At 38.1% G+C, this 13,035-nt stretch overlaps 1 protein-coding gene across 3 annotated transcripts in view; it reads left to right on the top strand.

The window, feature by feature from the left end:
* cnsta (consortin, connexin sorting protein a) overlaps nt 1–10,000 on the top strand; it is a 38,898-nt gene extending 28,898 nt beyond the window's left edge. For all 3 annotated transcript variants that reach the window (XM_062025900.1, XM_062025905.1, XM_062025904.1), the window contains 4 exons: nt 21–472; nt 722–898; nt 7,087–7,228; nt 7,328–10,000. In XM_062025900.1, coding sequence (XP_061881884.1) covers nt 21–472; nt 722–898; nt 7,087–7,228; nt 7,328–7,539 — 983 coding nt within the window. In that variant the 3' untranslated portion in view covers nt 7,540–10,000. The remainder of the gene's footprint in view (nt 1–20; nt 473–721; nt 899–7,086; nt 7,229–7,327) is intronic.
* Nucleotides 10,001–13,035: the final 3,035 nt, after the last annotated feature.

The raw sequence follows: 13,035 nt of genomic DNA, 5'->3' as shown, positions 1-13,035 counted from the left end.
CTTTGTTTCTTTTCCTTTAGCCTATCAGACTGAATGTAGGATGCAGCAGAGAGCTCAAGATTTCTCACAGCAACTCCATTCCCCCGACAGTTCAGAAAAAGACAGGGAACACCCTGAATGCAATTTAGAAGGGAGGGTCGGTTTCCATGGGACTGAGCTGACTGAGAAGGAGGGCAGTGGCAAAGAGCAAGGGGAGTGTCCGGAACATACCAATTCACATGAGGAAAACATGGTGTACCCCTCTGAAGATGGAGAAATGGATCAGACCAAGCCCGCAGAGCAGCAGGGTGGAGACTTAGGTCCAGCACAGGGAAAAGAAGTGAATAGGGAAGAAGAAGGGAGCAATGTGGGAAAATCTGCAGAGGCACTGAGTATGGAGGATGAGACTGAAGAAGAGGAGGAGAAAAAGAAGAGGGCGCCCAAAGTGGAGACACTGCACAGGGAAATAGAAGCAGAGGTGGAAGCTCAAGAGGTAAGACAAAATGAGTCTGATCAAGGGATGGAGGTACAAATGCACTGTTTGTTGTTATTTCAGTTAGCACATTTTTAAGATGGATACAAAATCGAAATAGGTATTTCATGAGTAGATATGGCTGTAGACTTTCCCTCAACTGTCCAATCACTTACTCTGTCCCTTAGTGAATGTTACCATGGAGCAACATCTGTTGCTGTTTCCTGAATGCGAATGTGTATAAGCACCTCATTCCATTTTACTCTGCAGGAGAGCAATGAAAGCTGCCTACTGCAGCATGAACCCCATCTTCCTCAAGAGGCTCGTCTGGAACAGGACAAGCTGGGCAACGAAGTGGAGCAAGAAGAATATGAAGACGAGCTAAGGGACGTCTTCAGAGAAGCGGTCACACTGGACGACATGGCTAGACTCATCACTGTAGAGGAAGTATGTACTTGCTCATGCTTTTATTATTTTCATAAAACCCACAGATTAACATTATGGTGCCACTTAGCTACAATATAATATCAATATACACGGCCAGTTTTCTCTGCAGATTTCAGACTAATTCAGTGTTTACCCGAATATGAAAAATCATACGTCCGTTTTACTTGGTGTAGAACACTGCTAACGGTTGAGTTTATTTCCATACATTACATGTTTACACTTGCACAATTCAACATGTCAGAAAAGGAGAAGAAAGAAGCAAAACATATTTAATTTTTCCCCTTGTTCACGTCTTGTGTTTAATTTATCAGTTTTGTGATAGTGGAAGTTAAAAACCAATATTTGTGATAATGAAGTTAATAATGGAGCTGTAGCCTATTCAGTAATGGAGAAAGTAATTAAATAAAGGAAAGGTGTAAATAAAACATTGATGTTTTGACAATGGCAGCTGCATTGTAACAATTAGTTGGTCTCCTTTTGTCCTTTATTTGTGCTGAGTTGCCATTATGGTGTCTTCAAAACAATATTGATTGTTTGGGCCGTTCCATATACAGAAGTGCTTCCCAGTGCGTCTCATAGGGAAGGTCCTGTGATGTTGTTTATAGTTTAGTACAGCTTATTGTGTAATGCACTGACACCTAGTGGCCTTGGAAGGAGGGGCGCATCTCCAAATATTAAATTAATTGAATTCAACCCATTTTATGAGAACGTTAGTTAAATTTGTTTGTATTTTTAAACATTTTAACCTGTTTTTTGGTTGTTTTAGCCATACTGAGCAGCCTGGATAGAGATTTGTTCTGCTTTGAGGGTTGTACGGTATTCAATATACTAATAAAGTAGCGCGGTTCTAATGCAAACGATACTATACTGCGACGGTGACATACAGAGAAGGCGCATGATGTTGATTGTAAATCAGAATCAATTCTTGATTAAACTTAATCCTCCCAATATATTATTTGGTATATAAATTATAGTCAAACATTTTAAAAACAGGTTACAGGTTACAAAAGCTCCTCTTGGCTGCTGACATCCAACTTGTATGCGCAGTGTTGACCTAATAAATGTCTTTTTTAGAAAATGTATTATATTTTAAAAAATCACAGAAGGTAATTAACCTATTCAAAGAAAAAAGAGCAACTCCAACTCAATCCTAGCTCTACAATACTTATTTACAAAGCAATTTTAAATATATACAAATACTATACTTATTAAATACAATATTAACAAAAAGAAAAAAATTAATTGAAACAAAAAGTTATTAAAGCAACAGCAGTATCAATGCTATCAAAAATAGTGGTTTATTTTTTTATTTAAAAAATGGGTTCTTTAAAAAATATATATATTTTGAAAAAAACATTTTTCTTTCAATTCTCGACAATTATGCATCGATTTAGAATCAGAATAAATACAAATCTCGATTTTGATGAATATACTGTATGTTTTTGCGCACACCTAATACATAATTTAATGTAGCCTGCCACATTAAGTTAATGTGCCCTGCCACATCATTCTATTGTGGCTCGCCACATAATTCTTTTTTTCCCCTTTTTTTTGGATATTGAGAACATTCAAACCCTTTATTTATTGAATCGATAATATTGAAATTCCACGATAAAGTGAATTTGCAAACAGCAAAAAAAAAAGCAAACTATAACCTGCTACCCAAGAACGTACAACAATTCTTCTCAACAAAGGAAGACAAATATAACCTCAGAGAAAATTGTAACTTAAAACATTTGTATGCTTTGTAGAACACTTAAAACATTTAGTATCTCTGTATGTGGAATTAAATTATGGAATAAATTAAATAAAGAAATCCAACAATGTACTAATATGATGCAGTTTGACAAACTGTTCATCCTCAAAGTGTTTACAAAATGCCAAGAAGAAGAACCATGATTAACATTCTGAAATTATTTATGATCTTATTCATCTCACTATATGAAATAAAACTTACTTCCATATTTAAGTTAAGTTAAAGTACCAATGATTGTCACACACACACTAGGTGTGGTGAAATTTGTCCTCTGCATTTGACCCATCCCTTTGTTCCCTGGGAGGTGAGGGGAGCAGTGGGCAGCAGCGATGGCCGCGCCCGGGAATCATTTTTGGTGATTTAACCCCCAATTCGGACCCTCCATGCGTGGCGCTCCAGACTATAATTGATAGCTGTGGTCTTACACAAATAATAAATGAACCCACGCATCGCAACGGTAATACGATAGATCTAGTGCTTGTCAGGGGTGTCACCACCTCTAAAGTTACGATACTCCCGTACACTAAAGTAATGTCCGATCATTACCTTATAAAATTCGAAGTTCTGACTCATTGTCAACAAACTAATAATAATAATAATAACTATTATAGCACCCGCAACATTAATACTGCCACAACGACGACTCTTACTGACCTACTGCCTTCAGTAATGGCACCTTTCCCAAATTATGTGGGCTCTATTGATAACCTCACTAACAGCTTTAACGACGCCCTGCGCGACACCATTGATAGTGTAGCACCGCTAAAGCTAAAAAGGGCCCCTAAAAGGCGTACCCCATGGTTTACAGAAGAAACTAAAGCCCAGAAATTATCATGTAGAAAGCTGGAACGCAAATGGCGTGCGACTAAACTTGAGGTTTTCCATCAAGCATGGAGTGATAGTTTAATAACTTATAAACGCATGCTTACCTCAGCTAAAGCTAAATATTACTCAAATCTCATCCACCTCAACAAAAATGATCCTAAATTTTTGTTTAGTACAGTAGCATCGCTAACCCAACAAGGGACTCCTCCCAGTAGCTCCACCCACTCAGCAGATGACTTTATGAATTTCTTTAATAAGAAAATTGAACTCATCAGAAAAGAGATTAAAGACAATGCATCCCAGCCACAACTGGGTTCTATTAACACAGATACGGCTGTATATACGACGGACATTGCCCTCCAAAATAGTTTCTCTCTCTTTGATGAAATAACATTGGAGGAATTGTTAAAATGTGTAAATGGGACAAAACAAACAACATGTTTACTTGACCCAATTCCTGGGAAACTTATCAAGGAGCTTTTTGTTTTATTAGGTCCATCAGTGTTAAATATTATAAACCTATCACTTTCCTCTGGTACTGTTCCTCTAGCATTCAAAAAAGCGGTTATTCATCCTCTACTCAAAAGACCTAACCTCGATCCTGATCTCCTGGTGAACTACCGGCCGGTGTCCCACCTACCGTTTATCTCGAAAATTCTCGAAAAAATTGTCGCACAGCAGCTAAATGAACACTTAGTGACTAACAATCTCTGTGAACCTTTTCAATCCGGTTTCAGGGCAAATCACTCTACGGAGACAGCCCTCGCAAAAATGACTAATGATCTATTGCTGACGATGGATTCTGATGCGTCATCTATGTTGCTGCTTCTTGATCTTAGCGCCGCTTTCGATACTGTTGATCATAATATTTTATTAGAGCGTATCAAAACGCGTATTGGGATGTCAAACTTAGCCTTGTCTTGGTTTAACTCTTATCTTACTGACAGGATGCAGTGTGTCTCCCATAACAATGTGACCTCGGACTATGTTAAGGTAACGTGCGGAGTTCCCCAGGGTTCAGTTCTTGGCCCTGCACTCTTTAGTATTTACATGCTGCCGCTAGGTGACATTATACGCAAATACGGTGTTAGCTTTCACTGTTATGCTGATGACACCCAACTCTACATGCCCCTAAAGCTGACCAACACGCCGGATTGTAGTCAGCTGGAGGCGTGTCTTAATGAAATTAAACACTGGATGTCCACTAACTTTTTGCAACTCAACGCTAAGAAAACGGAAATGCTGATTATCGGTCCTGCTCAACACCAACATCTATTTAATAATACCACCTTAACATTTGACAACCAAACAATTAAACAAGGCGACTCGGTAAAGAATTTGGGTATTATCTTCGACCCAACTCTCTCGTTTGAGTCACACATTAAGAGTGTTACTAAAACGGCCTTCTTTCATCTCCGTAATATCGCTAAAATTCGTTCCATTTTGTCCACAAGCGATGCTGAGATCATTATTCATGCGTTCGTTACATCTCGTCTCGATTACTGTAACGTATTATTTTCGGGCCTCCCTATGTCTAGCATTAAAAGATTACAGATGGTACAAAATGCGGCTGCTAGACTTTTGACAAAAACAAGAAAGTTTGATCATATTACGCCTATACTGGCTCACTTGCACTGGCTTCCTGTGCACCTAAGATGCGACTTTAAGGTTTTACTACTTACGTATAAAATACTACACGGTCAAGCTCCTGCCTATCTTGACGATTGTATTGTACCATATGTCCCGGCAAGAAATCTGCGTTCAAAGAACTCCGGCTTATTAGTGATTCCCAGAGCCCAAAAAAAGTCTGCGGGCTATAGAGCGTTTTCTATTCGGGCTCCAATACTATGGAATGCCCTCCCGGTAAAAGTTAGAGATGCTACCTCAGTAGAAGCATTTAAGTCTCATCTTAAAACTCATTTGTATACTCTAGCCTTTAAATAGACTCCCTTTTTAGACCAGTTGATCTGCCGTTTCTTTTCTTTTCTTTTCTACTCTGCTCCGGGGTGGACCGCTAGCCTGTCCATCAGATGGGGACATCTCTACGCTGCTGACCCGTCTCCACTCGGGATGGTTCCCGCTGGCCCCACCATGGACTGGACTTTCGCTGATGTGTTGGACTTTCACAATATTATGTTAGACCCACTCGACACCGAGGATGCCGTTGTGGCTTGTACAGCCCTTTGAGACACTAGTGATTTAGGGCTATATAAATAAACATTGATTGATTGATTGATTGAATTCCAACCCTTAATGCTAAGTGCCAAGCAGGGAGGTAATGGGTCATATTTTTATAGTCTTTGGTATGACTCGGCCGAGGTTTGAACTCACGACCTACCGATCTCAGGGCGGACACTCTAACCACTAGGCCACTGAGTAGGTTTTTACTATTTACTACTCAGTTATTAATTATTGTTTAAATGTTACTATTTATGGATTATATTGTGAATAAATTGAGAACAGGACGTGAACAAAAGTGTTAGCAATTGCTCTGTAATGGAAAAGGGGTAGGATTAAATAAGATCTACTCCTTCTTGCTCCTTTTCGAACATGTAAAGAGAAACTGGAAATTGTGATGTATCATGTTGTATTTCTATGCATGTTCGAAATAAACTCAAACCATAACCATTAATCATTTGCTTTTGTTTAAAAATATATATATATTTTTTGTCTATTAAATAAGTGGTAACAAATTCAGCATTACATATTTAGAATATGAATTTAAAGAAACCTATAACCTCATTATTCATTTAAATATGACTATAATTTTGGCAAGTTTTCCTTTAAGTGTAAAATAAAGATTAGCTGAGACACAGAATTTCCATCAGTGGCTAATACAAATCATAATAATACATCATTGCTATTGTGATTATATTATTATTATTAGTGTATCTCCTGGGTGTTAAGTCTCCCACTGTCTTTAAAAACTAGGGATGCCATTTTACTAACTTTAATTAATGGTCTTTTAACACACCACAGTTACATGCAATGAAATGCAAAAGTGAAAAATTTAAACATAAATGTATCTTATGCTGCCACTTTGAATATACATAATTCTAATGTGACCCACCATGTCGCCTGCGAAAAGCTGGAAATAAAAAAGCACTTTCTGGCTAAATGTAGTTGTTCTTTCAATTTTCACAGAAAAAACTTTGCACCGCATTTGCATATGTTGTTCACTTTAATATCGTCTGAAGGTCCAATCCTTTTTTCTTTTTTCTTTTTCTTTTTTAAAAGTAAACATTTAAATATGTGTTTGCCATCCTGAATAACAATTTCAATTTATCCATCAATCTGTAAAAAATATAATATTCAAAAACAGTTGCCTTTGCAAATTGGGTAAAAAGGATATCATTATACGATTACATTCATATACAGTATATTCACCGTGACATGTGGCCCTCTGAGGGCAGCATTGTGATGTGGCCCTAAATAAAAATTAGTTTGACACCTCTGGTTCAGATGTTCACTGAGCGGAGGTTTCGTGCAACTTTACCAGCCTATTTTGAATCCCAAATATTATTCCAAGACGTCCATTTGTCTAACAACAAGTAACAATTTAGTGAATGAATAAAAAACACATATTGTGTTTTTGTTGCCTTCCCAGATGTCTCCTGCCTGTGGCCTCGTCTCCATCTTGAAGAAGAAGCGTTTACCTGTGGATGATGTTAGCTCAGACTCCAAGCCCAATAAACCAACTGCCAAAAGACGGGTCCGCTTCAGAGTGGCAGATGATGGCTTTGACAACGGTATGCATTTGTATGCTAAAGGACATAACTTCTAATACAGACCAATCACTTCCTAATGAAATGTTATCTCTAAGTCGTTTGTCTCCTGTCTTTCTGTAGATGTTCGTGGGAGGGACTCGTGCCTGCTCCTCTTCCTGCTTTGTCTGGTTACTGTGGTGATCAGCGTGGGCGGCACCACCCTTTATTGCGCACTGGGGGACGTCAATTCGTCCGTCTGTCAAGACTTCTCCAGAAATGTGGATTTCTACTTTGGACAGATGCAGCGTGCCATTACGCAGATCCAACACTGGTTTGGTCCAAGTTCATCGTAGCAACAGCAGCAGCAGAGTTTTATGACTTGCCCTGTGCAGGTTAGTGTCTCCCAGGTGGACCTGTTTAGTTTGAAGGGGTCCACATTGACTTATTACACCAAAGGTCTCTCTGGGTTTGGAATCATGACTGGATCCAAATTTCTTACTTGACTCCCTTAAAAACAAAACAGTTTATGTAATTTGTTAAACAAAAAAAAACAGTTTGTGAGCTAGAAGGCTCAGACACACCCAGCACACACACACATTCTGCACAAATTGTGGCCTCACAGGCATGTTGCAACCACGAGAGTTGCTTTTAAGGACGTCTTTTTGTGTGTTTTGTAAAAACCCATGCATTTCTTCACTATTTGGAATGAAATCATTATGTCTTAATCATGTCTTAACACATTGATTGTCATCAGTGAGGCATTTATGTGGTTTTTTTAATGAGCCACTTACTTGGGGTAATGATTCGGATTTATTGCAGTACAAAGCACTGATCTTAAGCTATGCATTGTTTTACCATGTAACTTGGACAAGCAGATATATTACATCTACTTACAGGATTACAGTACGCAGGACAAGAATGTTTAACTCAACAGGTACAGACAGCTTTTGTCTTTATTTTGTGTAATATTCTCTGTTATGTGTGTATATCACAATGTTAGTGGGATGTTATGTAGCATTGTGTCAGCCCAGCTGTGTCTTTGTATCTCTCAGGATTTCTATACATCGTTCTCGTTTCTGTTCACTATCCAGGACTTGTGTTTGCCTCTGAACGCAACACAGGATTGTGTATCAACTTTTGTTTTAGTTGAAAGTCTACATTATATGTCTTACTTAAAGGGGAACTGCACTTTTTTTTTCGTTCACAATCATGATGAAAGACATGACGACGACGGATGGATTTTTTTTAATGCATTGTAAATATTAAATACATTCGATCGAAAGTCCGCTTACAATGGAGCCTATGGGAGCCGTTCAATTCTGCCTAAAGAGCCCCTAAAAACATCCTAACACCTCCATTAGGGTTTTATGTACATGATGTAAGTATATATGTAATGTAGTAACAGGCACATTTATAATAACATTTAATATTTACGTATTTTGATCATTTTAAGCATACACGGCACATTAGTTTTTAAAACGCATCACCACGTTTGTTTTTTTCTTCATCACTGATTCCTGCTCACTGCAGACTTATTGAGAGCCAACAAACATAATTTAACATCACTTAATGTATGAGGTCTGCTGTCATTAGGATGGTCATGTATTCCCATTTAAGATGAAAAATGTCTCATAATCCTCGCGAAGAAACGGGGTGGGGGGAACAAGTTATTTTCGTGTCGTCCTCGCCAGTTTCAGGTCCCAAATGGCGGTCAACGTGTCCCAACTTGTCAGATTATATTAACAGCCACCTTCTGTCCAGGTGAGAGGCATGATTTATGATCTACAATAAATTTACAGGCAGTAGGGAAGCGTGAAAGCAGCAGACCACTTGATAATGTAAAGATTGGCACACAGGAAATGATCATGTCACCTCTATAAATACTTTGCCTGCGTTAGTGCTTATAATATTACTAATACTTGGTTAATATTCAAGTCACAAGATGTAAATGGAGTATTTTTGGCGCTTTCTATTACGGAGTATTGTTGGCGGTAAATCTGATTTTATGGGCGGAATAGAGGAGCTCCCGTTGGCTCTGCTGTAAGCGGACTTTTGTTTAATTCTGTTTAATATTTAGAATGCATTAAAAAAATCCATCCGCCGTCGTGTCTTTCAAAATGATTGTGAATGATAGGCAAAATGTAAAAAAAAGTGCAGTTCCTCTTTAAGCAGTATGCCGCGAATACTAAAGCAAAGTTTCAACACGTGAGAGGAGCTTCCATGCATAATTGATAGTCTTAGATCAGTATTATCATGTCACACAATGATGTAAAGCGTTGTGATTTCCTTCTTGTTTTTATTTGCACGAGTCTCCTGGCTGGTTCAGATGACTCCGATAAGTCTACTTATTTATGACTGGGTGGGTGCAAAGATTCCGTCTATACTGGTCATCCTCACTTTAATGATTGCCGTTGCACATTATAATAGTTTTTCATCTTTTATGCAGGCTTTTTTTTAAATAATGGAATGCTTTTTAACTAATGATGTGTAATTTGTTTTTATCACTTTTCTACCTGAAAGGTTCGGTTACATTAGATTGTGATGTTTGTACAGTCTTCCAAGCAAGGCAATGTGGTTTGTCATAATCTGATAACCGCATTGTTCACCGTGGTCTAATATTTGAAAAATAAGAACAAAAGTTATTATTCGGATGCTTCAACAACACTAATTGGCTTTGTTCATGTTATTTGAGTAAGGATTAGTATTGATAGTAATACAGTACATTCTTATTCATACCTGTGTATTTTATCTTATAAGATATTCCATCTTTGGTACCTGTTAATGTCTAACCCTGAAGTAAAGTCTTTAAATATGTATTTAGCTGACTTTGTCACTGCTTTTAAAATTCCTTGTGTTTGTGTAAATTGATGTATTGTCTCCCCTTTGTGTGTGTGTGCGTGCGTGCGTGCGTGCGTGCGTGCGTGCGTGCTTGCGTGCGTGCTTGCGTGCGTGCTTGCGTGCGTGTATGAATTTTTTTTACCCATATGGAGCTCTCAAATAATGTTAGTCCAGATAAACTTCAAAGTGTGTTTTCTTTTGACGGACATGATAAACGTGGCAAACAGTGTTTGTCTGTGAAGTCAGTGTATCAAATACATGTCACATTGTTTTCCAGATATATCTTATCACCAGCTACTCACACAGTGGGCAGGACTTTAGGGAGTCCATGTTTGACAAGGCATGATTGTATTTCAATTGCTCAGATGCCAGGCAGAGTGTACTAGTGGTCTGTGAAGTGCAAGTGGATTAAGAGGCGTGACAAGCATGTGGTGTGTTGGCGTGTCAGTCTAGTGGATGCCCCACTTCCACCAATACCTGCACATTTCTGTTTCTAGTTAAAACCATGGTGCAGTCGTTCATTGTCTGTCAGTCAATCTCAGTTTCTATCTGCATTGTAACACATCAGCACACAAAGTTCCTGTCCCTAACACATGTAACTATATCTGCTACAAGTTTATGCTCTGTGCTTGGTTCCCAATAGTGGACCCTCCATATTGGATCATGGAGATTGTGACGTTTGAGGACAGCTCTCCTTATAAGCACCTGTTACTCCACGTCACAACTAAGTTTCCAGTTTGAAATGCATGTGATGGTTTTCCAAAGGGGACTATGTGCGTAGATAGTAGCGTGTGTATATATTCTCCATGATGGCCGTTAACTTTATTCAAGTGCAGGCTACAACTGACGGTGCACAGGTGTTGTGTTCTTCCTGATCAACATGGAGGTAAGATAATTTTTATGATCCTTTTCTATAATACTTCAACCATGTTAAACTGTTGGCCACTTATGTTTATAATGCAATATCTTATGATGCTAATGTAGTGCAGTCCTTTAACACTATTTTCTTGAAGGCCATCAATAGTCACGCAACTTTACTGTTGGCATGCCCGAACCACCAACGACAACAAGCTCGCTGGTGTGACTGTGTGCTCAGACAGAGACAGGATCCGGGACAACTCTACCCAGCACACAAGTAAGTACTATCACCAATAAATACTAATACTCAGGTCTTTGAATTATGAAATTAAATCAAACACTATTGGTAAACTTTGTTTTACATGTATCACCAACATGTAAATGCAAGCTGATACATTTTAGGACAATCAGGTCATTAACTAGAGTATAAAAAGTATATTTATATAGCCCTAAATCACAAGTGTCTCAAATGGCTGCACAAGCCACAACGACAGATACCACATCCCACGATGTACTACTTGCTGTATTTATTGTAGCACACTGAAACAATTGTAGTGTTATATTACAAGAAAAAAGTAATAATGTTACAACAATAATAGTAACTGGAATTTGGGGAAATTTTGAATAGGCCTGCAATTTGTGATTTGAATCTCTGGCCCGAGGTTGCTTGAAGACCAACTTGTTGCTTTTTGGAGAGTTGCTTTAAAGACAAATGCAAATTTTGTTATAAAAAAAAGTTTGCATGCTAATGTTAGCATAATAATAGTTTAATGCTGAGCAAAGAATCAATCCGTCCATCTATCCATTTTCTACCGCTTGTCCCTTTTGGGGGGTTGGGGGGGCGGGGCGTATGCTGGAGCCTATCTCAGCTGCATTCGGGCGGAAGGCAAGGTACACCCTAGACAAGTCACCACCTCATCACAGGGACAACACAGATAGACAGACTACAGGATCTTTCTGTGTGGAGTTTGCATGTTCTCCCCGTGACTGCGTGGGTTCCCTCTGGGTACTCTGGCTTCCTCCCACCTCCAAAGACGTGCACCTGGGGATAGGTTGATTGGCAACACTAAATTGGTCCTAGTGTGTGAATGTGAGCAAAGAATCAGTTAACATATTTACATGATGTCACCAAGTAAGGAAATTAGTGATTTTTATATTTAAATGTCTAATTGAGCTAAAATGGTTGAATAAAAGGCCAGCAGGCTCACATTAGCATGCTAACATAGTGTAGGTTTAAAAGTACAAAATTTGTTAAAATAATAGCATAAAACATTAGCATGCTAACATGTGAACAGTTAGCGTGCTTGCAAGATGGCACCAAGTATCAAAAGCTATGATTTTTTTCGGTTTAATTGTATAAAATGAGCTTAAATGCTAGCATGCTAATATGGGAACAGTTGGCATACTTGCAAGATGGTGCCAAGTATCAAAAGCCATGATTTTTAGGTTTGACCATATAAAATTAGTTTAAATTATGGCTGGGCGATATGGCCTTTTATTAAGATCTCAATATTTTTAAGCCATGTCACGATACACGATATATATCTCGATATTTTGCCTGAGTCTTGAATAAACACTTGATGCATATAATCACAGCAGTATGATGATTCTACGTGTCTACATTAAAACATTCTTGTTCATACTGCATTAATATATGCTAATTTTAAAATTTCATGCAGAGAGGGAAACCACAACTAAGTCAATTTACCAAAACTGTATTTATTAAACAGTTATTAAGCAGTGGCACAAACATTCATGTAATTTCAAAACAGAAAGTGCAAGATTTTCAGAGACATTTTAAAACAAGTTATTAATGCACTTTTGTGCATTATCTCACTAAGATGACATATCAAAACAACACTAAATTAAAGTGCACTTTTTGTACAGAACACCACTACAATAGTTTAAAACAAATAAAGTGCACTTTTGTGCATGATGTCACTAAGATGACATATCAAAACAACACTAAATTAATGTGCACTTTTTGTACAGAACGCCGCTACAATAGTTTAAAACAAATAAAGTGCACTTTTGTGCATGATGTCACACAAAATATTTCAATAACTGTCAAATAAAAATGAACTGCATAATAGGAACTCAAATAGTGTATGTCTTTTGTTGACTATTTTTTTCATATGGTGTTGATGAGGGAA

Source organism: Entelurus aequoreus, linkage group LG02, assembly GCF_033978785.1.
Source record: "Entelurus aequoreus isolate RoL-2023_Sb linkage group LG02, RoL_Eaeq_v1.1, whole genome shotgun sequence".
In the NCBI taxonomy this organism is placed as follows: Eukaryota; Metazoa; Chordata; class Actinopteri; order Syngnathiformes; family Syngnathidae; genus Entelurus; species Entelurus aequoreus.
Note: the sequence above shows the minus strand (reverse complement) of the source record. Positions and strands in the feature narration are given on the sequence as shown.